A 25,848-nucleotide genomic window follows, 5' to 3' on the forward strand; every position below is an offset into this window, starting at 1 on the left:
GTTTGTCACTAATTGCAAAAAGTGAGGGTCTAGCCTTAGTTTTGCAAGGAATTAGGAGTATTACCTTGGGCAACTAACAGGGATTCTGAGCCTAGATTCCCCTCCACTTATCACTCCCTTGTATGTTAGTGTCTGGGCCACCCCTTACAGCTACACACGTTGTACACTGGCTCAGCCTTGGTTTTATGCCTTAATTTGTATAGTGTGTCTTAGGAAGCAGGGAACTTCTAAGTAGGTGAGTCTGAAGAACGTTTTATTCCTAAATTACTTGGTCAAAGAGGCTTTTCAGAAGGGTTTAACGTGTTTTTCTCTAAAATAAATAAGATGCCATCAGAACTCTTCCTTCTCCTTCTTTCATTAAAATGTTTCTCACAGATTCAGCAAAGGCAAACTTCAGACGATACCTAGTTGAAATGAATGCAGTTCCAAAATAGTGAATTGCACATTAATAATCTTACAGCTATTCCAGTTCAGAGGAACAACATATAAATGTTACCAGTTGGCAGCCCACTGGCTACTTGAAGAGTGCCTTACAGACCCATGGCAACCTTGGTGTCACCATGACCCAAGATTTCAGTCTCTGCTCTTACTCTCAAAGTAAACTAGATTCAGCCTCTCTTCTACAGAAGTGAGATGTGTCTGCCACATGGATTCATGCTTTCTCCCCGGACAGTGCTGCAAATTGGAGATCTTCTTCTTTGGCTTTTCCCAAAGGCTGGTTTCTGTGCAGATCACTCCCCCTTCGGTTTCACTCATTTTTTGTTTCTTAAAACAGTTTGTAATATACTTGATATGTTCACTGCTTCCTGTTACCTTTATTTTATGGTTAAATGGACATTGCTAGGCAAAAGTATTAATTCCATATTCTATACGGCTTTGTTAAAAAATTCTAAATCTTTATCTTGCCCACAGTAGCAAAAACAGATTGTAGTAGATCATTTTACAGCAAAAGGTGGCTAATGCCATGTTCTTTTGATGCTCAAATTTAGCCTTCAAGTTAAAAGGTTTAAGCATGAATTTTTCTTAGCAGACTGATAATCATCATGATTTTATCAAAACCTGGGAATTAGGGAAGAAGTAAGGAAAACAAAGTACCAATCAACTTTAAGAAAGAAAAAGGAAAAACATAAAGCAACACTGATTTTGACTAGTGTGAAGCTAATTATTTTACGTTGCTTATTGAAATCAACAGCACACAGAGTGCCAGCATCCCCTCCCCTCACTGAATGACTAAGCACCTCACGGGGCGTGGTCATCCGGTGGACTTGTACCACAGGCCTGGACCATGACAATTGTGGATGGCAGTGTAGAAACGCAGGATGTGGACGTGCAGCTTTACTTTACATCTTAGCAAGGTGCCTTTTCCTGAGGCTCACAGCTCTGCCATTTTTTTCAAATGTTTGTTTGAAAAGAAATGACCGGTTTTCAAATCTTTAGGAGTTGGTACCATGGGTCCTTTCAGAAGGCTTCCTGCACCTGCCGTCAGGTGAAGCAGATCAGAGCTCTCCCTCCAGGGGGCGCCGTTCCCATGCAGTCTGTGGGTGTGCACGGGGCACAGCGGCTCTGAGCCTAGGGAGGACGCAGGTGCTCAGGCACCTGTGACGACAGTGACTGAGAATCCTTCGTTCCTTACCGTAGGGATTTTACTGTTTTATGCCACATTTGGCTATTGAATTAAGATAATACAATTTTACATTTTTTAGGTGAGGACTTACTTTTTCTTATACTTTGTTTGAGAAATAAATTTAATATCTGTGCATCTTGAAAGTAAAATTAGGCATATGATGCAATATATAATAAAAAGAATTTCACTGATTGAAAAGTTATCTTACATTAATATTGGAACAGTTTCTTTCTATTCCTTGACAAATTCTAACCATTGTCAGTGTCCAGCAATAGTTACTGTTAATATTTTTTTCCTCATAGCAATCACACGAGATAGAGAATCTCGTATCACGCCCTTTTTGCAGAAGGGGAAACTGAGCATTGTGTGTGAAATGTCTGCGTGTGTGTGGCCTTTCTGAAGGCCACACACACGCAGACATGTATGCCCCTGCTCCTTGAGGGCCTGTTCTCTCAAGACTCACTGCTCTGAAGTTAGATACTGGCATCGGACTTACCATATGTCCCCCAAGCCTGTGTGTGACGTCAGCCTTGGCGGCGGTGGTTTCTCCGAAGACGCGCTTCTACACAGAGGCCGCCAGCACGCACACGGCTCCCTTCTCCGCGTGGCTCTCCTCTGTCACGGGCTCAGGGACCTGCCCTCTCCACTCTGTGTAAGTTCTCCCTGCTTTGTTCTCCTTCAGAGCGCTTGACACCACACGACATGCTCTAGATTTGTTTATTAGCCTGTCTCCTGCCACCAGAATGTAAGCTCTTTGCCTTTGCTCATTGCTGAATCCCCATCTGTTAGCACAGAGCTGGCATATTAGAGGCTCTTAAGAACTGTTTCCTAAATGGATGAAGACAGAGTGTTCCAGAGACACTGGTGTACCTTCTTGACCCTGCGTTGGTGCTTGATGGGTATTGGGTTGACTACTCAATGCTTAAGAATTATCTTTGGGAGATGGCACTAAGGATCATGGTTGTCTGGTTTTTTTTGTTTGTTTGTTTGTTTTGCGGTACGCGGTCCTCTCACTGTTGTGGCCTCTCCCGTTGCGGAGCACAGGCTCCGGACGCGCAGGCTCAGCGGCCATGGCTCACGGGCCCAGCCGCTCCGCGGCATGTGGGATCCTCCCGGACCGGGGCACGAACCCGTGTCCCCTGCATCAACAGGCGGACTCCCAACCACTGCGCCACCAGGGAAGCCCATGGTTGTCTGTTTTTCTCTGTGCTTTTATATTTTCTATATTGCGCTTGCATCACTGTATAGTTAAATTTTTAAAGGAGTTAAACTTTGTAACATATATGGGAAAAAACACCAAAAGTAACATATGTGGGAAGAAAACTACCGAAACTACCAAAAAAGCTACCCAAACTACTGAAGTCATACTGTAAGGTAATAGGTCTTTTCTCCTCTTTTACAAGCTTTATGTAATATTATTTTTACATTTTGAAGACTTTTTAAAATGCATGTTGACCTAGGAAAAATATGGTGTCATATATCAGTTCAAAAGATAAATTATCGCTATTCCCACAAATAGTAGGATTTAATGCAACTTGGGGTAAGTTCACTTTCATTTTGAATCTGCATTTGTGGTCTTTACTCAGTCAGTTTCTCTCCTGAAGCAGTGGCTGGAAGTACAGCACTGTGAGATCAGTCTGAGAGAAAGGTAGCATGGGAAGAAGGTTTTTTAAATGTAACTTTTTTTTGCACAGCAAGGATCTTACATCTATGAAAAATACTCTCAAAATCATTTGTCATTAGAGAAATGAAAAGTAAAGCCACAACAGTATCCGCTACACACCTACTGGAATGGCTCATATTTTTTAAAAATTGGCAATATCCAGGATGTACAGTAGAGCAAGTAGAACTCTCATATGTACTGTAGTGGAGTTTCTTACAAAGTTAAAAAGGCACTTATCATACAACCTAGCACTCTCATCCCTAGAGTTTACCAAGAGAGATGAAACATATATCCACTCAGAGACCTGTGTGCAAACGTCAACAGCTTTATTCGTGATTGCCAGAAACTGGAAACAGCCCGAACGTTCACAGAATAGGATACTACTCAGCAACAAAAGGGAACAAACGACTGATAACGCACAACATTATGGATGAATTTGGAAAGCACGGTGCTGAGTGAAAGGAGCCAGACACGGCACACTGTGACTCTATTTACGTGACATCCTGGGGAAGGCAAAACTATAGGAAGAGAAATCAGATCAGCGGTTGCCAGGGGTGGGGATGAGATTGACCACAAAATGGCAACTTTTTGTCACGATAGAAGTATCCCACGTCTCAACTGTGCTGGTGGTTATAGGGCATATATGGTTGCTGATGCATATAAATTCTACCTCAGTAAACATGACTTAAAATTGTGTAGTAGATGGCTATGTGACGTGATGATTACTGGCCAAATTTAGCCCTAATTCACAAATGTGTTTATCATAGTATGTAGCTAATTATCCATTTATTTTTTTCCCACTCAGGGTCCGCTGTCTGTTCTATGATACGTGCACCGTTTTACCCTCCATAGCAAAGGGGAAAATAATACAGGACTTTGCGTGTAGTAGTTGTTCATAAGTAATTGTTGTGTGGTTGAAACTGAGAAGTAAAATAAACGGAAGCATTTAATGATTCAATAAAAGCAGTAAGCTTGGGATATTAATTGTAACTAGCAAATTTGAAAATTTAGAGTCAGGTACAGAATTGTCTGTGATCCTCTAAACTAATGATGGTGACTTGAATAGAGTCTAGCTCCGGCTTCCTCTGTCTGGTGCTTGAATACAACTCCTGGTGGGTTGAAATCTGAATTCATTTGGTGACCAATTTTCCAAAGCTGGTGTGCCAAGATGAACCCACTTGAAAACTGTGGGCTCTCGTACTTGGCTGCAAGACCCGTCCAGCTGAGGTGGGCTGGCCCAGCATCTGCAGCCTTCATTGTGCTTAATGCTGGAACCATCTGTTTTCTGTCAGAGCTAGTGCCAACAAATTACTAATCTATTAGAGAAACATGGAAATAAGATTGCGCTTCTCATTCCTGGCTTTTCCTCTCATATTTTGCTTGGCTTACATATTTGGTTTTTGTTTATTTTGGGGAGAAAGATATGTTATCGAGTAGGCAAAGTGGGGGGGGGTGTGAATCATTTTTCACTCCTTCCACACATTTTCAAAAGATGGAGAAAAAATCATATTCGTGCTTATTGATAATAATAGTATTATTGTTGGTGATCATGGTGATAGCTATCATTTTTTAGGTAGTTCTATGCTTGGCACTGAGCTAGTCACTTTCTACCTGTTCCCCGTTATTATTGTTACTTTACCTGGCAAAACTGATGTTCCAAGAGGTTAAGTAGCTTGTCCAAGGTCATGCCCCTAGGAAGTGTCAGACCAGTATTCAAACCCAGTTTCTAGAGCCTCTGCTTTATCCGTTGCTGCCTCTTAAGCCATTTAAAGCCTTTAGAAACCATTTTTATCCAGGCATGTGAGTTTAATGAGGGAAGTCTTGAAAGTTTCAAGGAGAAGAAAAGGGGACTTTGTATTTCTTCTACCAAATAGAGGCCTCTATAATTAGAACATATTCCCTTGACATGTGCTTTTGAGTGCCAGTTCGTGAAATCAGCCTAACTGATTGAGGAAAAATAAGATTGGGGGCCCAGCACTCAATGGGCCTTTCTAAGGACAAGTGCACGCGTGCGTGTATGGGTGTGCATGGTGGTTGTGCTCTGACGCATACTCCACCCGATTACAGAATGCTTCCTGCTGTGCAACGAAGACCAGCTGCTGAATTGAGCAAAGTGATTGAAACCCAGCTCTTGTCTTCTTAGTACATAAAATGAATGAAAAAGCTAGAAGTCAAGTAGAGGGTTACTGAACATCTCAGTTGTTTCTTTGTGTTCATTAAAATACAGCCCCTGACTGCCAGTTAAACCCAAGGTGCAGGAACCCAGAGTGACAGTATTTCTCTGTTCCAAGTATGAACGGCATTCTACTTCAGCTCTAAGCAGAATTCCACAGAATCAGGGACCTTACTCTCATATAAAACTGCATTGTGGGCATAGTCTGCAACAACCAGGTAAATGCTTGTTTTGTAAAACAAGATTAAAGTGTCATTTCACTTCCTTCAAAAGCAAAGGATACTATGTTTTCACTGAATAAAGTTTCGTACCAAGTGAGTTGCTTATCAGGTCTTGAGGGGGGTGGAAACTAGCTGCAGAGCAATAGCAAGAATATGTGAATTGATACCATTTGTGTTCAAAGTGTAAATGAGTTTGTTTCTTTTTAATAAAAGCAAGAGCCAGAAAGGCACCGCTGGATCTCACTGATGTTATCAGATAATCTGGAAGTGAAGGGCTGTGAGGTCAGTGGGGCGGGGCGGGGGGAGTCTCCAACCCACTGCAGAGAAGAGTTCCGAGGACTGTGCTCTGAGAAGGCATGGGAAGAGGCAGGACACAGCATCCTGCCCATTGTTCTGCGTCCCTCCCAACCAGGATGAGCATAAGGGGCCCTTTCCGCGGAGACGGTGTGATGGGAAAACCGACGGGGACCTTCTGTGTGGTCCCGTGGGACGGGAGATTCAGGGCAACCTCAGAACTTTTTATAAAGAACTTTGATAAACAGTGAATGTTCACCTTTTACTTGAAAACAGTATCAGTTTGATTACGTCTGCAAAGGCAGAGTGTCTTCATGCAAAGGCAGTTTAAATTTGAGGTGCTGGCGTAAAAGACTAACTCACAATGCAATTCGGAGGCCCCTGAGGTGATGTATGTTGAACCTCTCCTGTCCCTTCCTTCCCTTCCCTTTTGTTTTCCTGTCCATTCCACCTCCTCGGACGGCCAGTGCCTCGCTCGGTTGTTCCTCTCCAGCCTTTCTTTGGCTTCCAGGGATGTTCAGGGGAAAGTAGCTGCTGGCTGTAACAAGTCACTTTCTGTGGTGCTGGAGCATTTTCTTAAGAAGCTTGTCCCAAGACCGGTCCGTGGCGGGGCTCAGCAGATTAGGGCCACTCTGGCCGGCCGTCGTGTTCGTAACGCAGGGGCTCCCGTTTGTGTGTGTGTTGCTTCCAGCCATGTCAGGGCTGCAGTGGCAGTTTAGTTTTTGTTTGGTTGGTTGGTTTTTTGCGGTATGTGGGCCTCTCACTGCTGCGGCCTCTCCCGTTGCGGAGCACAGGCTCCAGACATGCAGACTCAGCGGCCATGGCTCACGGGCCCAGCCGCTCCGCGGCATGTGGGATCTTCCTGGACCGGGGCACGAACCCGTGTCCCTTGCATCGGCAGGCGGACTCTCAACCACTGCGCCACCAGGGAAGCCCGGCAGTTTAGTTTTGACAGACACCATCTAGCCCACAAAGCCTAAAGTATTTAGTCTCCAGCCCTTTACAGAAAGTGTGCCCGGCCCGTGGTCTGTGTGAACAGTGACCTTCACACCGTCTCCAGTGAGTAATACACTTCATAGACAGCCACGTAAGAGAGCTCACGTGAGGCACCTAACAGAGCAAATACCAGTCAGTGCTGAATAGTCTGGGCTTCTTGCAGATCTGTAGGTGGTCTGCACTTGAGAAGACCTGCTTTCACGACTGTGATGATAATGTGATGTAAGTGTGGTTTTCCTTAAGTATTTGAGAGGCCAGTCAGGGCTGTGGCTAGTGGGGTGCAGACTGTGGCTCTGAGGCATGTTAGCCACGTGACCTTGGGACAGGCCACTCAACCTCCCGCACCTCAGGCTCCTCCCTGAAGTGAGGGTGGTAATGACCGGGACCTCTTAGGCTTGATGTAAGCATTAAAGGAGGTGATGCAAAGAACTCGAAACTGAGCTTAGCACACAGTAAATAGCAATTGCTGGCTTTTGTTATTGTTACTAATCCAACCCAATTTCTGCTGGAAAACCTGGAGAAGCTCCTTCTCACCTTCAGAATAGGTCCCGGGCTTGGAAGCCTGGTATATGGGGGCCTCTTCCCTCTGTCCCCTTCTCGCGGCCCCATGAAGCTCAGCAGTGACTTGCTCTTGAGTTCGCCCCTTCGCTGTCTGTGCCGTCGTCCGCGGCCTCTTCCATAGGCGCTCCCTGCCCTCTTCTGCCTTAATCACCATCCGACAGTAACCCCCTAGCATTTTTGCACTCAACGTTTGAGATACTTTACATGTTACGTCATTTAATCCTAACAGCAACTCTTCAAGTAGACAGTATGGAAGAGGCTTATCTCTGTTTTACAGAGAAGAGAAGGAAACAAAGAAAGATTAAAACGACTTAGCTCTAAGGTCACATGGTCAGTATATATAGGGAGTCTTCCCTCAGCCCCAGTTCTCCCAGATCCCAAAGCCTGCCCCACACGGACGCCTGGGTCGCGACCCAAGGTGGTTTTTCAAAACCTTTCACTCAACGCCCGACCGTGGACAACCCCCCCGTATCCCCACCCGACACAGACTTATTCTTCTTTCTCTTATGCTTTTCACAGTGCGTTATGTTTTTGTTTTTGTATTTTTTCTCATCTTACCCCTGCTACTCCACCTTATACACACACACACACACACACACACACACACACACACACACACTTAGGTCGTGAGCTTCTCGAGTACAGGAATTGCATTGTATTTAACTTCACATTCCCTGTGCCTAGAACAGTTATGTTGTATAGATGAGGAGATTCTTCCAGAAAGTAGTAAGGACAGGTGGAGGAACACTAATCCATATTCTGCAGACACTTATCCTTTTGCATATATTTCATTTCAACAGTCACTTATTGGGAGGCAGCATATTTTATTGGTTAATTACATGGGTTCCGTAATCATTTTGCTGGAGCTTGAATCCTAACCTACTAGCTTCATTTGTAAGTGGAGTCATGGTCGTACCTACATTTCATATAATTATTGGAGAAAAGAATGAAGTCATTGATGCAAAGCACTTAGCCCAATGTCTCACACATAGTGTGGTTCAGCAATTATTATTATTGAAGTGGCATTATCTATGCCTTCAATTTACTTGAATGTAGTTTATGTGCACTCAATCAAAAGAAAAGGTGTGAAGGAGAGAGAAAACACAACTACTGCACTAGTCCAGGCCATTCTACTCCGTGAGCACGTGCCCCGTGTGAGCAGAGACGGGAGGTGAGACTGTGGACGCTTATCTCAGTCTGGGACCCTGCCTGCTTCCCATAGTGCCACCATCTCGCTGGGCTGAGCGCCATGCCAGTGCTTGCAACTTATTTCATAAGACGTGGCCTCAAGTGCAAACCAGACACCAGAGGAAAGCCAGCTGTGCTGGATTAATGTCGCGTTTCCACATGACACCTCCTGTGGGGGTTTGAAGGGTAATTTTGACCACATGTGCATGTTTTCTTACACCTTCTGAACGCTTTATCGTAACTGTCCAGTGTGGTAGTGGTGTAGTGGTGCAGTCTCAGATTGGTGTTCACCTGCGGACGGGGGGCTGAAATACTTACTTCAGTTAAATCTTGGTAAGAGTACGAGGTGCTGGATGAGCTAAAGCACCATTCAGCACTAGCATCCCGTGTCCATCCACAGATGGTTTCAGTGATCAGCCTGGGTCTCCCTCCGTGTTACAGTGGTCCTGTGTGGCTCTTTGCCTTTGGAATGTGCAGAGAGAGCGTATTTTGACTGCCAACCTCATCAGCGCCAATAGGGGAAAGGGTTAATGAGGAAAATGACTAATGTTCTGTGTTGATGACACTGTTGGACACAAAGTGTTTCCAGTGAATGTTTTCACAAGTTCAAATATTAAGTAAAAGGCTTTAATTTGTGTTTGATTTTTGTTTAGGTAACTACTCCAGACCCCCAACATATAGTGGGGTGCCCAGTGCAAGCTACAGCGGCCCAGGGCCCGGCATGGGCATCAATGCCAACAGCCAGATGCATGGACAAGGGCCAAGCCAGCCGTGTGGTGCTATGCCCCTGGGACGAATGCCATCAGCTGGGATGCAGAACAGACCCTTTCCTGGAAATATGAGCAGCATGACCCCTAGTTCTCCTGGCATGTCTCAGCAGGGAGGGCCAGGAATGGGGCCACCAATGCCAACCGTGAACCGTAAGGCACAGGAGGCAGCTGCCGCAGTGATGCAGGCCGCTGCGAACTCGGCACAAAGCAGGTATGCCGTCGGGCGGGCGGTCTGTGTGTGGATGTGTGCGCACATGCGGAGCCCAGAGCTGCATCATCCCCGGCTCCCACGGGGGTGGAGAGCAGCAGAGGGTCCCTTGGCTTGGCCATTCCTTTTGTGTTAAATATATTCTGTACCGTAAAGGTCAGAGAAGTAAATAATAGATCATGTTGTATGAGACATGGAAGAAGGAATCACTGGTGGGCAAGTCAGCCATGGGAGGTTATTTGAAACAGCTGTGAACAGTCACTGCACCAAGCAGCCTAGAGCCAGTGGCACCGCGAGTGTCTCTGTGGTTCCACTTAACACAGTGAGGTTTAGGCGGGAAAGTCGAGAGCCTAAAAACTGGCTAAAATCTAAAACATTCAAAAAGAACTTCCCCCTTTTTTTTTTTTTTAACCTCACCATAAAAATCTTTATTAAAATAGAAACTTTGTATGTGTACATATGTGTACTGTGTGTGTTTGTCTAAGTGTATATGTGTGAGATTTATTACTTCACGTTCTTATGTTGTATTTTATTTTTCTGGGCATAGCTCTCTCTCTGTCCAAACCAAAAGGTGGTTAATAAAACAAGGATTATATTTCTGAAACTTTAAGTTGATAGAGCAAAGGCTCTAGCCTCAACTACTTACTTGTTTTTAATCCTGAATTTTAAAATTAATTCTTGAAGTAAATACTTGACCTGTCTAAAAATAACTGAATTAAAAGTTTAGGAGGCAAAGTGAATATGTTTTAAAAGACTCACATGTAAAAATGTTTGAATTATGTTTAACATGTGTCAAGGTATGTTTTAAAACAAAGGACACCGACAGATATTTATGAACATACGGTATCTTCAGAAGAAAAGAGAGAAGATTCTGAGTTTGTCAAAGGGAAATAAGAGCTTTTGTGTGTGTGTGTGTGTGTGTGTGTGTGTGTGTGTGTGTGTTTACATGTATCCCTTTGTTGCTTTTCCTCTGAAGTTGCTATTCGGGAATGTTAGGGACCCTTCCAGTCTCACTGTTTGCTCCACATAATAAAATGAAAGTCAGTCATATTCTCTCTCCCCCTCTCTCCCTCTCCCTCCGCCCCACCCCTCACCCTCTCCTCCGCGTTACAATTACTTAGGATCTTCTGAACCCCAGCGCTATACCTCTGAACTGAACCTATGCAGGCTGTAGAGAGAAAGTTTTAATAAACCTGTCCGTGAGGACTGGTTTGGCTGGTCCAGTTGAAGTTCTAATTTAGGTTTAAATGACTTGTCCATTGTCACAACTCAAAAAGCACAAGTTATTTCCTTTTTAAGGAGTAAGTACTTGATTGCATTTGACATGAAGCCTTGGGTAGTGATCTGGGAAGAAGATAACTGTAGAGATTAAGGCATAATTGTTTGATTAAAAAGCCTTGCTGTGCTCCCTTTCTGAATCAGTTTATATATAATTTTATATAAGTTACTGTATAAGTATACATCCATGCATTTTCATTTTCTATTTCTAATCGGTAGACCATTCCAAAGCTTCACCTTCACATTCCACCCATCAGAGCTCTCCAGGAGTTTGAATGGAGACTGTTTATTTTTTGGCTTTTACCAAAGTCAAAGCTATGCTTCAGAACTGTAAAACTGAGATTGGATCTGAGAATCTTACTCCTCTCTCTCCTTTGCCCTGTCCCCCACCCTTTTTTGAAGGATTGTTCTCCAGCTCCACTGCCAGGTAGCTGCATGGTACAGAGTATCTTAGGCCACATTCTGTAACCTCCACACCTATGTGTGGAAATGACATAATGGACAGGGGGATTCCTACTTGTCTACGGAACAAATCCAAAGAAGTTGTTCTTCTGTTCTACTTTAGGCCACCATACATTAGGTCGCCTGCTTATCCCAGCCAGTCTGGGGCTGGCGGACGCCCCATGTTTTCTTCCCAGCACCCCAACTATGGCAACTCTCAGGCTCCCATGATGAACCAGCCTGACCAGTACGGGTAGGTAGCAACATGCCCTGACTTGCTGCGGGTCCTGGGCATTTTTTTAAACTGTTAATGAACATGCCATCTGGCTGCGAAAGGAACACCCAAAGTAAGAGAGTGAAAGACCTAATAGGAAATCCATCTCCGAGGGGGCTGTCTTTTGTTTATTTTTGTTTGTTTTGGGTTTTTTGTTTGTTTTGTTCTGTTTCGTTTTTCATTCTCACCAGCAGTACTGTGGTAGTTTGGTGGAGACCTGCATGCCGTCCCCCAGATCCTGTCTTTGCATGGCTTCGGCATGGCTTCTTTCCTTCGTGCCTGAGAGGGAAACAAAAACTTTTATCTACGTAAAAGTAATGAAGTCACCTACTCCGGCGTCATGTCCCCCACTGTTGTCGTTGTGTCGTCTAGGACTTGTGTAGCACTGTTATCATGACTGTGTTATTGTCATTCCTGCCACTACAGGGACCTGCTTCCACACTCGCCCTGAATTCAGAGTGCGGTGGCCCTCTGGAGCCCCACTGCAGGAGGCAGGGCTTAGGTTCTTAATAGGACTTGCGAGGGGCCTCGTGCCATCGTCACTGAGCAGACATCTGCACCAACGATTTCTATTATTTCCTTCTCCCAAGGAGGTTTAGAATATTAAAGTCACCAGGAGAATACAACCAAATAATGCAACACAGAATTTTTTTTTCTGAACACAGTGTTGCCATATTATTATCAATTTCAACACAGGAATTACATACAGCAACAAAAAGTATCTGTCTTCTTTCCTACTACAAAACTATAATATCAGGCTGTCACTGTCTTTAGGTTAGTAAATACTCTTAAAGTATATTATTATTTTTACCGATATCACTTAGCATATAGTAATAATAAGATTATCTCATGTAGATTGAAGAGTGTTAAGGGGTTAGTTTCAGCAGAAAGATACAACAATTTTGTAAAATAAAACCGGAAACAACCAACTAGCTTTGTTTAAAGACTAAACTTACAGAACTGTGTTTTCACTATTGTTATGAATGCATGACACAGAGGGCTTTTTTATAGCTTTATATTCAATATACATTTATTCAGGCAACAAGAGCAAATGATAATTTTGCAGTTGAGAGTTCTAAATCCTGTAAACATGGCCCTAAATGTGGACCAACAAATAAAGAATTCTGTAAACATAATCCTAAAAGTGAACTAAGCATAGAATGAGGTAAACAGACTTATTTTGGAGAAATCGTCTTTCCTCTCTTTTCCTTTCTTGTGCTACTCTCAAGGTCACTTCATGAGTTAGCAGGAAGATAATGGTGGGGGGAGAAGAGCGTTTATCATCAGCTGCTCATGCATAGGATCTGTTCTTCACCAACTCAGGAGTCCTATTTAGACCCGCAAAGCTAGTTTGGCCGTGCCTTGCCAAGCCACATTAAGCAGCTGTGTAAAATGAATTTAAATGGCATGCATCAGAGTAAAATGTCTTTCACTGGGGCAGAAAATCAATGTTAGCTAACCAGCACGGGAAGATCAAATCTGCATTTCCGCCAGCAGCATCCAGAGAGCTTCCTCAGAATACAACACCTCCTCCTTAATTAAAACTAAGAAAAAGGAAGATGTTGGAGGGATTCTTTGTAAATCACATGAAGCACAGTTGGCAAAGGCTCATCTCTGCAGCCCCATCTGTGTTAGCTCTGAATTTTGCCGTTTGCGTTTACACTATTCTTTCTAAAAAAGAAAGAAAAAGTTTGATTTCTATTTTAAATCTTCCTTCCTTTGCACTTTGCAATATACATAACCTGTTGTGCCCCCTTTTTTTTTTTAAAGTAGAAGCTTGAATGTGAGAAAACATGTAGAGTACATGTTTCAGTGCTATGGGTTAGGAAACTTGATTTTCAACATGTTTTTGCTTTATACTTAACAGCTCACTGCAGCAGACTTGTGTTTTTGCTTTTGTTCTTGTTTTCTTTCCCCATTGGTAGCTCTGTCAGGGTAAAGTTAGGCTGGCAACTTGGAAAGCCAGTCCACTAAATGGCAGACTGTCAGGAAGAAGTGGCCCAAGCCTTTCAGAAACACAATATTCACAGAGTTGGTTATAATGACTTCTTTCTCAAGTCAGAATCCCAAAGGGCCTAGAGCCTAAGAAAGAATCTGAAAAAGACAAATTAGTGATGAAGGGAGTGAGTGTGTGTGTGTGTGTGTGTGTGTGCGTGCGCGCGTGCGCGTGCGTGTGCGCACACGCAATTAGAGACAGAAAGCTAACTGCAGAAATGAAGGATTACGGCAATTATGCTTCAGGCTTTTTCAGCTAGTTGGATGTAAAATAATATAGAGGAAAACACACAGATTAAACTTGTTAGAAGCTGTTTTACTGATTCCTTTTTTAAGGGTGACATTGTGAGAGCAGAGCTGCTGCAGTGCATAAGTTAAGGAACATGTGGATGAATTGTTTTTTCTTTGTCACCTTTTGAGTAAAGGACTCCCTCATTTTGATCTTCAGACAATTTACAATAGAATGTGATGAATCGTACTGTTCCGGTACTAGATTAGCTGAGTAATACTATACAATAATTTGAAGTTAGCAATTTATATGTAATATCTGTCCAGGACCTCCCCCCATACACATTTGACATACTTTTTGACTCAGAAGATACCTTTCTGTGTTCAGTTTTAAAGCATTTCTAGATCATGTTCTATTCTTTTGAAGTAACGAGAAACAGAGAGTGGGAAATACTAGTTGTCTTACTAAAAGCCTAGTCGGGGCTGGCGGATGACGTTCATCGTCAGTCCAGTTCTGGAGCGTCATGTCGGAGGGACGCTGAGACATGTCAAAGTACAGACGAGCCCAGGTTGGCCAGAAGTTTAGGAAAGACTTTGGCCTACTGCTTCTAAAGAAGCATTTCCATGAATCCCAGGCTATAACATAATCCTTCATATTTTTTGAATGATTGACCTCTATGCTTAACACACACACACGTAAAATAAATTTCCCTCGGTCATTTAGTGTGTTTTGCATTCATTCTTTCATTCTAGGCGGTACCCACCTGGTACCGTCCGACAGTTGACATCTCTGCCCAGTATAGCTGATCTGTGGCTTTGGATATTTCAGCGTTATCCAGATTTTTTATTTTTCTTGGAAATGAGCTCCCAGGGTGATGCATGACTTCAGTGAACTTACAGAAGGCCTGGCAAGCCCTAGACCTTTAAGCCATGGTAGATTTTGATTCCTTGAAGTCAGCCATCCCCAGCACCTCCTATATCTCAACTTTAATCAAGTCTTCGGTGACTTGAGATGGTTTGTGTCAAAGTCCTGGCACAGATCTTTAGGATAATATTTTCACCAGGGTAGGTTCCAAGAGGATATAGACTTTCAGTTGTACAATAATAGAATTTTAGAGCTGGAAAGATTTTAGATGGCATCCAGTCTGTACCCCTCAATTCTATGATGAAGGAAACCAAGATCTACAAAGTTACCTGCCATGGGTTACTTAGTTAGTTACAGGTGGGGCAAAGTCGACCCCAGGGCCCTGTGTCCTAGGCCTGTGGCTCTTCCTTCCACTTAGTGCTGTCTCTGTAGATTTTCTTTTTAAAAAAAATCTCTTAATTTTACTTCTCCCTCATGTCTAAAGGCAAATCTATTGATACTAGTAGAAAGCAAACATTAATCAGTGTCTCATTGGAGATCCTATTTCTTGCATCGAAGTCTGAATTGTTTTTCTTTAGCTCAGCCTTTGTTGTATCTGAAAGGAAGGGAGCGCTTTGCTGCTTCCACTCAGACTGCCTGCACGCCGTGAGTCGTTTGTTTCTGGAAGCACACACCTTATGAAGTGAAGTGACAGTTTACTTGATGACACACAGTTGGGTTTGAATTTCTGTCCTTTTCACCCTTCGATTGCCCACCATTGGCGCTTTAACATCTTGCATTCTTGAGACTGGAGTGTAGCTGTTAAAATAAGGATTCTGGGTCGTGCAAGAGTAGAAACAGAAGTCGGCATTTCTACCCAGATAAATGCATACACCTACGTGATGCTGATACAAGCAATATGTGTCATCCTCTTCTGTCCCTTTAAAGACTCCCCATTGAACCAACTTAATATCAGACAGAGGAAGACTCTCAGACTTCTTAGGTTTTAAAAAAAAAAAAAGAAAGAGCAAAAACGAGTCAATTTGAAAAGTCTCATTTCTCCTGCCGAGGAGGGAATTTTTATACTGAATATCACAACCTGAGTCTGGAGACGTACATCTTAATTCTTAAGTCATACCAAAAGCTAGGATAACTGAAAATAGCTTTTAAATATTTTTGTTTTCCTAGTAAAGTAGGAGATTAGGGATTTTAATTAATATTATTTTCCAATCTTAGCCGCTCTTTAGCAGGGTGAATAAATTTCATGAAGTCTTAACCATAAGGTAGCTTGATCAGTAGCGTCTAACAATTGACGTTGACGTGGCTGAATGTTTTGTGAGAGTCTGAGCAGTGGTTCCTCTGCTTGGGAACAGCTAGCTGCACGTACGGACCCTGGTGGACTGGGCCTACGTAGACGCTTATACCTGTGTCTTATATGCACCATCGTCCCCCCCACCCCGCCCCAGCTTCCAGCAACTCTTCTTTAGTGGGGGGGGGGGAGGGGTTTATAATTCATTTCGCCTGTTGCTATTTGCCAGCAAGGCACTTTTTTTCTATTTTTTTCCTCTGAAGCCAGTATGACTCAGTCTGCTGATGGGCTAGGAGGCACTGATGTGGAAACAAAGTAATGGAGATAGTGCATTAACACATCAAAGAGAAGGGGCAGAAACGCATGTGTGTGCAACCTCAGTTATAGTGAGTGGGTCCATGGGCTTGAAGAGCTGTGAGTGATCTGTGTTAACTACGAATTTAGCCCTTTGGATTTTGGACAATTAGGTATTAAAATAATAACTATGATTTGAGAAGTCATGTTATTGAAAGACAAAGCGAAAAGATTTCAAAGGCTTAAATAGAGTTTTAATTTTTACAATTAAATGTTAGCCTTTGTTTTAACATCTAAACACGATGCTTTAATTTTTAGCTCCTTTTTTGCCTTCAAAATTTAGAATTGGAATGCATATTGCTGTGTTGGTATTTTAAGATTATGATTTCAATCAAATCTTTCAGAGTTCCAGAATTATTATAGCAGCCATAAAGTACATTTATTAGTCTTCAAATCAAAAAGTAGTAAAACACTAATTTTTAAAATACCAAGAGCGATTTTTTTTTTTAAAGTTTCATGAGATCCAAGGAATCGAAGTATGAAATGTACAGCAAACCTTTAATGGACTCGAGTCTGTGAAATTCCTCAAACCACTGGTTGTTATCTAGAGAGATTTTTAAATATACACACACACCCTCGCCCCAGCCGCACGCCAGGTGAGGCTCGTGAGCCTGTAATTTTTATAAACCTGCTGGGTGATCCTGGTGTCGAAGACCAGCACAGATCCGGGGATTGCATTAGGGGTTCCTGCCGCTGAGGCGCACTAGTGAAAAACACAGAGGGAAGAGGCAGGAAAGCCCAAGCTCGGAGAGCCCGTGCTTTGTACCTGATAGACGCTGACTGAAGAAAATACTGGACTAGAGCTGGGGACACTGGATAGAATTAGAAGGAACTGATGTTTAAACAGAACTGACACCGTGACTCAGGCTTTGGCGATCTTTTGTCTCACTTTCTACCTCTGAGCATCCTCTCAGATATCAGTATCTTCCTGATACTCTGAGATATTCCAAGTTCCCCTCCATTCCTAGAACTGCCTTCTTAATTCAGAATGTCTTCTATCCACGTCCCAGTCTGCACCTCTCACAGCTGGGTGCTGTCCTCACGTCTAAGGGAGCTCTCAATGATGTGTGTATCGGGTTGGGGCTCTGATTAACCGGGCCAGTCCTCCATCAGTGGAGTGTGTGCCCAGGTTTACTCATCCAGGCCACTTGTCTTCCTTTCTAACCTCATGGGCCCACTAACATCTCTTCCCCCACATACCACATGTTCACACCGGACAAACTGGGAATATCACATCTAGAATCAGCATTACAGTCCACCCGTCACTGGAAAAAAATCAGCAACACAGCTCAGCCAATCCCAGCTGTTCGGAGTTGTTAAAGGTAGGAGTGCTGAGATCACATTTGTCTCAGGTAGTACCATTGGCCTCAGCCCCAGCCTGCAAGGCTTTCAGGTTGAAACCAGGAAGTGTCAAGTTGTTCTCAGTCTGAAATCTCATAACCTCATCAGGGTTTGGGGCCGAAGGCAACAAGAAGAGTTTGTAAGCGATGAAGAGGCTGTGATCCGGGTCTTGGTCTATCCCAGTCTGGGGTTGGGGAGGTGTCATGGGTGACCGAGTGAAGATCATAGGTGGGGGGCTGCATTGTCCGACTGCCCAGAGGGCCTCTTAGCTGGTAGCGTTAAGCCTGTGGCAGCAACTCCCTGAGGCTCTTCTAATCTTGACCTTCATTCTTATTTTGAACTCCATTTCCATCACGTAGATTAAAAAACAAAACCAAACCACAAGGTTTCGTCCCTTGCTTTAAAAGTTAACTCTTACTGGATTGCCTTTGATTGTTAAATACCTACCGGTACGAACTTGCCGGGTCCTGCCCCTCCAGCTTCTCGGGCCAGAGCACCTGGCATGGACGTAAAGAACTATAGTTCTCTCACCTATCAGGCCTTTCTTCCAACATTTTTTACCCTAATTTTGAACGGTGTTTTGCTGAAATAAATTAAGTAACTTTGTGGCCCAAGGCCACCTTTAGCTCAGAAAATCTGTAAGAATTTTAGGAGGATTTTTTTCGTAAGTTGGAAATAACCATATTGATATATTTCCTGGCACTGCGGCCCTGGACAAGTGCATTCCTTGTTAGAGGGTCTGACAGAATGTTGCTGTGGTAAAGTGTATGAGATGCGGATCTCAGGATCCAAATTCCATTTTATTTTTTTAGCCGACAGCCTGGTCCATTAAGGTACAAGAAGTCTGAATGCATGTGAGACCTGTGCCCTCTCGGTTGTCCCCTCCTAAAGCAGCACTGGGGTCAGCTCGTTGCTACCTGCTACCTGGCTCCTCGGTAGCTGCCACGCCCATTTGCTGCCTGAATCCCAGGTGTCCAGACCTCCAAGGAGACCCACCCCCGTGTCAATTCGCTCTCCCTTAACGGCTTGTACCCAGGAAGGGAGTGTCCTGGTGCAAAGGTGGGAACTTCTATCGCAGAGAAGGAATAGCCTTCTTTGTAAATCATTCGAGGTCTTAATGGCATTATGATCTCAAGATAAACTTTCTTAAAGATCTTTAATATAATGCAGTTAGAAAGGGGCACTTTTTTCTTTCTAAGGGGGACATCAGAGGCAACTAGTTTCTCTTTCACAAGGTTCAACAGATCTCATTTTTACCAGACAAGGGAACTGTGCCAGTTACGTCTTGTTAGAGGCCAGTCGGAAGCCACGGGTGCCAGCACCCACCCACCAAAGTGCCGGGCTCACCTCTTGCAGGGAAAAGACAGGTTTGGGGCCCGGTGTTGGCCCTGTGGCTTTCCTAACGCCCTGCCCTTGAAGGAAGTGCTGACGTCAAAACCTCTGAATGTAGCATCTTCAAAAGGGAGTTTTTTAGTTCATTTTCGTAGGATTGCCATAAACAGTTCATAAGAACAGAACAATGGGTTTAACAAACCAAAATCAACTTTGAGATGAAGAGAACATCCTTAGTTAGCAATTACCAAAATTCAAGGAGCCAGATAGTTTTTGCCCTTTCTTCACACTCCGACAAGGAAGTGTCTCGCGTCAGAAGCCTAGAGCTCTATTTGTTCTCCTGGCTGCTTTGAGAGAGAAGGTGAAGATCAGTCAGCTGCTTTAGGAACAACTAAAACGGGTTACCTGCACTGAAGCGAAAAGGAAGTACTGAATCTTGAAATTGCACGACAGGTGCCATTTTAGAGTGAGTGCCAGGAGCAGAGCTGGGAGCAGGTTGGAGCCCTTTGAGGAGTCTGCAGGAAATAGTTAACAGAAAGGGAAACAAGGTTTCTGATGTTACAGGGTTTCAGGAAATTCAGCGTGGAATATGCAGGATTCCTCCGTGCTTGGTGGAAACAGCTTCACTGAGATGCAGGGGTGAAAATACAGCTCTCTGGAGAAAGGTGGAGACAACCGGAGTGCTTTAGGCGCAGAGAGGCCCAGTGGGCAGCGCCACGTTATATAGGCCCATGGCAGAGACACGCGTGGGAGAAGCTATGCTCTGAAGAGTCATCTGCAAATATACACTCACTAAAGACGGTTCTGGAGGATTTGCTAAGAAAGTCATTACTCCCCTCTATTGAAAGGGTCTTTTTCATAGAGACGTTGAATGTTATTACATTCCTCTTTGTCCATGCTTAAAGGAAGAAAAAAAAAACTTAAACGTATCAATTACCAAAGGGTTTGGGGAGTTATTAATTTATAGCTGGGAAGTGACGGATAATTGTTGCTCTAGCTAATTTGTTGCTGTCATCATACCCACTTCAGCTCTCCTTAAGGGAACAGGCTGCCTTGAAAAGAGGTGATGTTCACACAGGGAAGATCTTAGAAAACAGACCAAGAAGTATTATAAAGGGTGTTCCTGCCTAGGGAGGAAGGCTGACGGAAAGGACTCGCCCTCCGCTTCCCAGACTTGGGTCTCTAGCTGCCTCCGCGACGTGGCCTCCTGGCCGCTCAGATCCCACGTGTCCAGAGCGCAGCTCACGTCTCTTGCGGGTCTTTCCGCGCAGCAGCGGCCCCTTACCTGCCCCTTGTGCAGCCGGGCAGCCAGGGGAAGTCGGGCCACCTTTTCTTACCCCACAATGTCTGACTCATCACCGAGTGCTGCCTGTCTACCTCTGAGGGAGCGCTCAGCTCCCCGTCACTCCCACCCCGGTTCCGCGCGCCACCTTCTCTCATCTGGACTCGCGTGACAGCCACACACCTGTTGCCCTGCATTCGTCCTTCCTGCCTTTGCTGTGTCCTCCCCGCCACCCCCCAGCCAGAGGACCATGCCTTTGAAATACACATCCTTTTCTGCCATTTCTCCTGCTTAAACCCCTAGTCTCTGCCAGCTCCTCTTAGGGGATAGGCGAAACCCCAGGGAACCGTAAGCCTCATGTGGCCTGGCCCCCGCCCTCTCCCTCTCATCTCTTAATCTCTCCTCTCTTCTTCTCTCCTCCTCACCTGATTGAGTCCCTTTCCATCCCTCAGATCTCACCTGAGGAGGGGGTTCAGAGGGGCCAGCATCCCTTCCTCAGGGAACGTTCTCTGATCTCATTATAAGCACCCCCAGTGTGTGCACCTCTCCTTTATCCTCACGGCGTGGTTGCAGTTGGACACTCCCTGCTCTGGTTACTTGACTCGTGTTTGCTTTTGTCTGGGCCTGCCGGTGGGCTCCTTCCTCCCCTTCCCCTCCCACACCCATCATGAACACATGTCTGTAACTGTCAGCTACACAGAAGGTATTTCTGACTAATTTTGTTATTATAGCACGCCTTCCCGAGTGAAAGGGGTGCAACAGTTTTTTAAAAAGTAGTGTGTGGGCTGTGCATCTTTCTAGGAATTTTAAGTCATTGGCACTTGGATTTGTTCTTTGTCTTTGGTTTAATGATATAAGTGCCACTTTACCTTCACAGGGTTGATTTCTAGCCAAAGCAACTGGCTTGTTGAGATTATAACGTTATTTCCCCACTAGAACTGCAGTTGCATTTGCTGTCGCAGGTGTACTGATGGATTAGCCACACCGAAGATGGGCTGCAGTTCGGACAGCTTTCACTTCTGTTTTGATTGTGTTGTTTTGGGGGCAAAGCTAGTGATTTTCATTCTTCAGATATTAGATTTTAAATAATCTTGACTGAATGTCCCTGTTGGTACTGCTTTGGAAGAGCTGCTGTGTAACTTAGGTTGAAAGTCTGTTTCACCAGTGATCTGGACACGTACGTGCAAATTATTTGTTTATAAAGCCGATTATTTGTGTTTATTAAAATAGAGCATCCTGTGTAATGTTATGTATACGATTGGAGCTCTCCGAGGTTGAACTGCTGGAATCGGGCTTTTTAAAGTTTCAAGTTCCTGATAACTACTGGGCTGAAGTGGGAAAGTACCCCAAGTTTTAGTGTTAGTCTCATTTATTTTGTCAGTAACCAGTCTTTTCTGGCTTCATAACTTAAACTACATCCATAGTGACAGTCCGTATAGAGAAAGATACATACGTTTGGCAGTCATGCCGTTGTCCAATAAAGCATGCACTGCTTTATCTTCCTTTTGCGCATAATTCAATAATGATATTTTCAGTGCTAGGATTCTTCAGAGTGGAGCTTCTCTCCGTGTGTCTTTGCCACTAGACTTTATATAAAGTGGCTTCACTCACCTGGTGTCTATTTCCAGAGCGTTTCTTCTGTCTGTCCCTACCCTCCTCCAAAGAGCTGTATCAGAAATCCATTCATTTTCAAAATAAACACTGCACACTTTCCAGTCTATCCCTATTGAGAAAAAGTAGTGGTGATTGCTAAAACGATACGGCCTAAATATTCTTTTAAAGCACGAAAATCATATACAGACTTTATTTTACTTTAAATTTTATCGTAGTTGACTTAAAAACACGATATTTAGAAATGTGTGGTTACTCTGTATTGGATTTCATACTGACATTTTTACCTGCTAAATTCAAACTGTGGTGGGAAGCTGTATTCTCCTTTCTGTTTTCACGGTGAACCGTTGGAAATGGTCACTTTAAAATTGGTATTTGCTTCTGGGTTTTTTTCCCCCAAAGCCAGCCCTTTATTGGCAGATTAATGTGTAATGTTTTAGAAATCTCCAAAGTGAATAAAAGGACGAGCTATGAGAAACCGCTTGTTTGTGTGTAGACCGAGGAGTGCTAGAGGGAAGTGCGCCTGCCAGCTCCTCTTCTGAATCATTCTCGTTGGAATAACCTGCTTTTTGTCATGGAATGACAGATCTTAAACACTTAGGTCTAGTCCCAACTGAAGACCAATTCAAGTGCCTCTGGTTACTCTGCAAGTCCGCACGTTTACATAGCAACCGCCTACGTCACACCTCGGCACTCCTGAGCTGGGGGAGTCCTGCCGGGCTGTGCCCCGGCCCCCTGGCCCCCGGCCAGCACAGGGCCACGTGGTAGTAAGCGCCTTGTGATTTGTGGCACCGCCCAACACGGTCGGTTCCACAGGGCACAGTCCAGTAGCTGCCTCAGCAGCATAACAGCAACAAAACGTTATTTTCCAATGTTTATCACCCCTACCCCCAGACATTATTGGGCATTCATTGCCACAGCCATTGCGGGTTAGGAATCCATGCCGTCAGGAGAGCGGTCATTCGTAACCAAAACCATCTGAGCCCATAGACCCGCTAGAAACAACATCCCAGCAGTTCACAGACCCAAAGATCAAGGTAGGGCACTTTGCTCTTCCAGGTACAACTTACGTTGTACGTCTTGGTAGGGTTTTACGTTGAAAATCTTTCCCTCATGTCAGTTTGTATTTTTGCCTGTTTTTGTTTTGTCGCTCTTGTTTCCTTTTGAAAACAGGAAACTGGTGACTTGTTTCTTTGCTCTCCTAATTCCATTTGGAGCATTTCAAATGTTGCTGTGGTCAGAAAGAGAGCTGGTAGTCGGTGAGCACTGCCTCTGGAAAGGGACCAGCATCCTCTGAGGCGGCTGTGGTCCTGGTAATGGTAGAGTCGCCCCAACCAAATCAGCTTTGTGTTGTGAGCCCTGGAAGTGCTCTTCTGTCAGCGACACCACAGTGAGCTGGAGCGCTCGGCCTAGTCAGAGAGGCAACCATCTGATGTGTCCTTCCAAAAAACAAATTGTCTCGATTTCCAAAATTCAACAGAGGGCATTGAAAGCTCTTTTTTAGTATCAAGCCCATTTTGCTTGTTCAAAATTACCAACAGTCTTGGCAGTCATTTCCAAAGCAGTAATGAATAGGATTTCTTCTGTGATGATGACAGACTGGCTCTCTCCCCCATTTAGACAGGTGGCCAAGTGCTATGCTCGTGGCCGCACGTGCCCTGCTCTCCTGGGAAGGCCCATTTCCCTCTCAGCTCCTTCCTTGCTTGGATACTACCCAAGAGGCCCGTAGTACCCAGGATAAACTCCCTCCTCAAGGCCGGTGTCCAGGGGGCTGGTCTGTCCACTTGCACTACCTCTCACTGTGTGAGCCCTCCAGGAAGCCCAGAGGAAAGCACCGCTGTGATTTGTCACTTTCTACACCAAAAGAGGAGTATGGTAGACAACAGGAAGGAGCACAACAGGCTGCTTTGTGTCATCGAGAGTTAGCGTTGTTACAGGGCCCTTAGAGAGGAAGTATATAGCATACTGGGCTGAAAGCAGGCTTGGGGACTTCTCTTCCTGCCACTTACTGTGTGTCTTCAGGCAAGTTATTTAGTCTCTCTGATCCTTATTTTCTTTCTCTGTCTGTGAACATAGTGCCACCTCCCTTCCTCCAGGAACTTAAAAAATTAAATGTGTAAAGTACCTAGAAATCATGCCACGCATATTTGTAAGTACTGGATAAGTTATTGATGTTATTATCATTATCAGTTCCTCCATGTTCAGATGTAAAAACTGAGGCTAAGAGAGCCAAAGTGATTTTCCCCCTGGATCCCAGTGCCAGTGGAAGGTGTCACTAGTGACAGAGTCAAGAGCCCTGGCTTTCCAACCAGACTCTTGAAACTATAGGCATAGTTTAATTGAGGACCGTTGTAACCAGCAACTGACATCCACCACATGGACCTTTAAATCTTTAACTTTTTGTTATTTTAAGTATATTTTTTAAAACCTCTGTTATGTGCACTTTCATCATCTTACGGTGATTGAAGATGAACTGTGCAGACTTGGGGGAGAAATAATAGATTAGAGTTGGGCCTTTGAGGTTACTTAATGGAACCATCTGCCTGATGGATTTTATACTCTGATTCTCTTTTTCCCCCTTAGTTATAAACAAGTGTGCTTAAGGAACTGTTAGTTTCATACACACGTTAGTTTCACCACGTGTGAAACTGAATTTGGTGGAAGTTTGAAAAGGGGGCCATCTTTCAAAATGCCTATTCACAATGATAATGTTCTCTATCAATTCATTCATTTAACAAAGACTTTTTAGTAGCTGTGATGTGCTCATTTGTACTTCTCAGGAGGCATATACACCTATAAGAGCCAAAACATGAACATAAATTATTGTAATATACAAAGGAAAATGCAGAAGCTATAAAGCTATAAAAAGCTATATAGGCACAGAGTCTGGAGAAGGCAGAGCTTCCAGGTCGGAGAATAAGGGCGGCCTTCATGGAGGAGGCTGCCCCTAAAACTGGATCTTGAAGGACAGGTCAAAGCAGTCACTGACTTGGAAGTAGTCTCCACAAAACACAGCCTGTTCCTAAGTTAAGGATGCTCTTCATGTGATTCATCAGCTAAAGAAATTAAGAGGACAGTCCCAACAGGTGCTACTTGTTCTCCTTTGAAACAGTGACACGAATGCTAAATCGTCTTTTTGAATGAAACTCCTCAGAAGAGAACCTAAGATAGTGAAGTCAATGCCAACAGTCTACATTGCTGATGTTTAAGACCCTAACCGTATAGGGGTATGTTCATAGCTGCTGGGCAGCGTAATATAAGTATTTGATGACCTAGGGGTTAATCGGAAGCCATTGGGTGATCCTGGGCTCACCCTAATGAACTGCCGTCTAGTCCCACTAGCGTTAGTTATTCGAAGCGGGGGTAGGTGAGCTGCGGTTCAGGGCAGAAGTAAGACTCCCCCCCTCCCAGAGCTTCACTCACAACAGTAGCCTCTCAGACTTCTGGAACATTCTTTCCAAACCATCATAAGTGTTCGTTTGTACAGAACTTCTCTGAATGGTTGGTAAAATATTTAAAAGAAAGAAAAGACCACTCAAATCTTCGGTACTTTGAATTTTCAGATAGACCATGTTGGAACTTCTTCTACCAAGCAGAAAGTTAAATCCACTGAAAATAGCTACACAAAAAGAATAGTATTTTTTTAATGACTTACGTTAATTTCTTAAAGAATCTCTTAAAATTTTTTTTTTACTATTATGCATTAAGAGCCACCAAATGACAGTTTAATGGAGGCGGAGGGGTTGTAAGTGCAGTTAGTTTGGAGCAGATCAACAACGTGTCGGGATTTTTACCTCTCCTAGCAGCTCTACTCCTAAGAGTAAACGTTAGTCGCCAAAAGTTTGATAAGTTTTTAAATGT

At 44.0% G+C, this 25,848-nt stretch overlaps 1 protein-coding gene across 7 annotated transcripts in view; it reads left to right on the plus strand.

Moving 5' to 3' along the window:
* The window catches only part of ARID1B (AT-rich interaction domain 1B), a 412,486-nt gene that overhangs the window by 343,943 nt on the left and 42,695 nt on the right, over window positions 1–25,848 (plus strand). For 4 of the 7 annotated variants that reach the window (XM_079939553.1, XM_079939554.1, XM_079939557.1 and 1 more), the window contains 2 exons: window positions 9,374–9,701; window positions 11,542–11,670. In XM_079939553.1, coding sequence (XP_079795679.1) covers window positions 9,374–9,701; window positions 11,542–11,670 — 457 coding nt within the window. The remainder of the gene's footprint in view (window positions 1–9,373; window positions 9,702–11,541; window positions 11,671–25,848) is intronic. The other 3 variants (XM_079939556.1, XM_079939558.1, XM_079939559.1) reach the window with 1 other exon arrangement.

The sequence above is a fragment of the Stenella coeruleoalba genome, assembly GCF_951394435.1.
Source record: "Stenella coeruleoalba genome assembly, chromosome: 12".
Classification (NCBI taxonomy): Eukaryota; Metazoa; Chordata; class Mammalia; order Artiodactyla; family Delphinidae; genus Stenella; species Stenella coeruleoalba.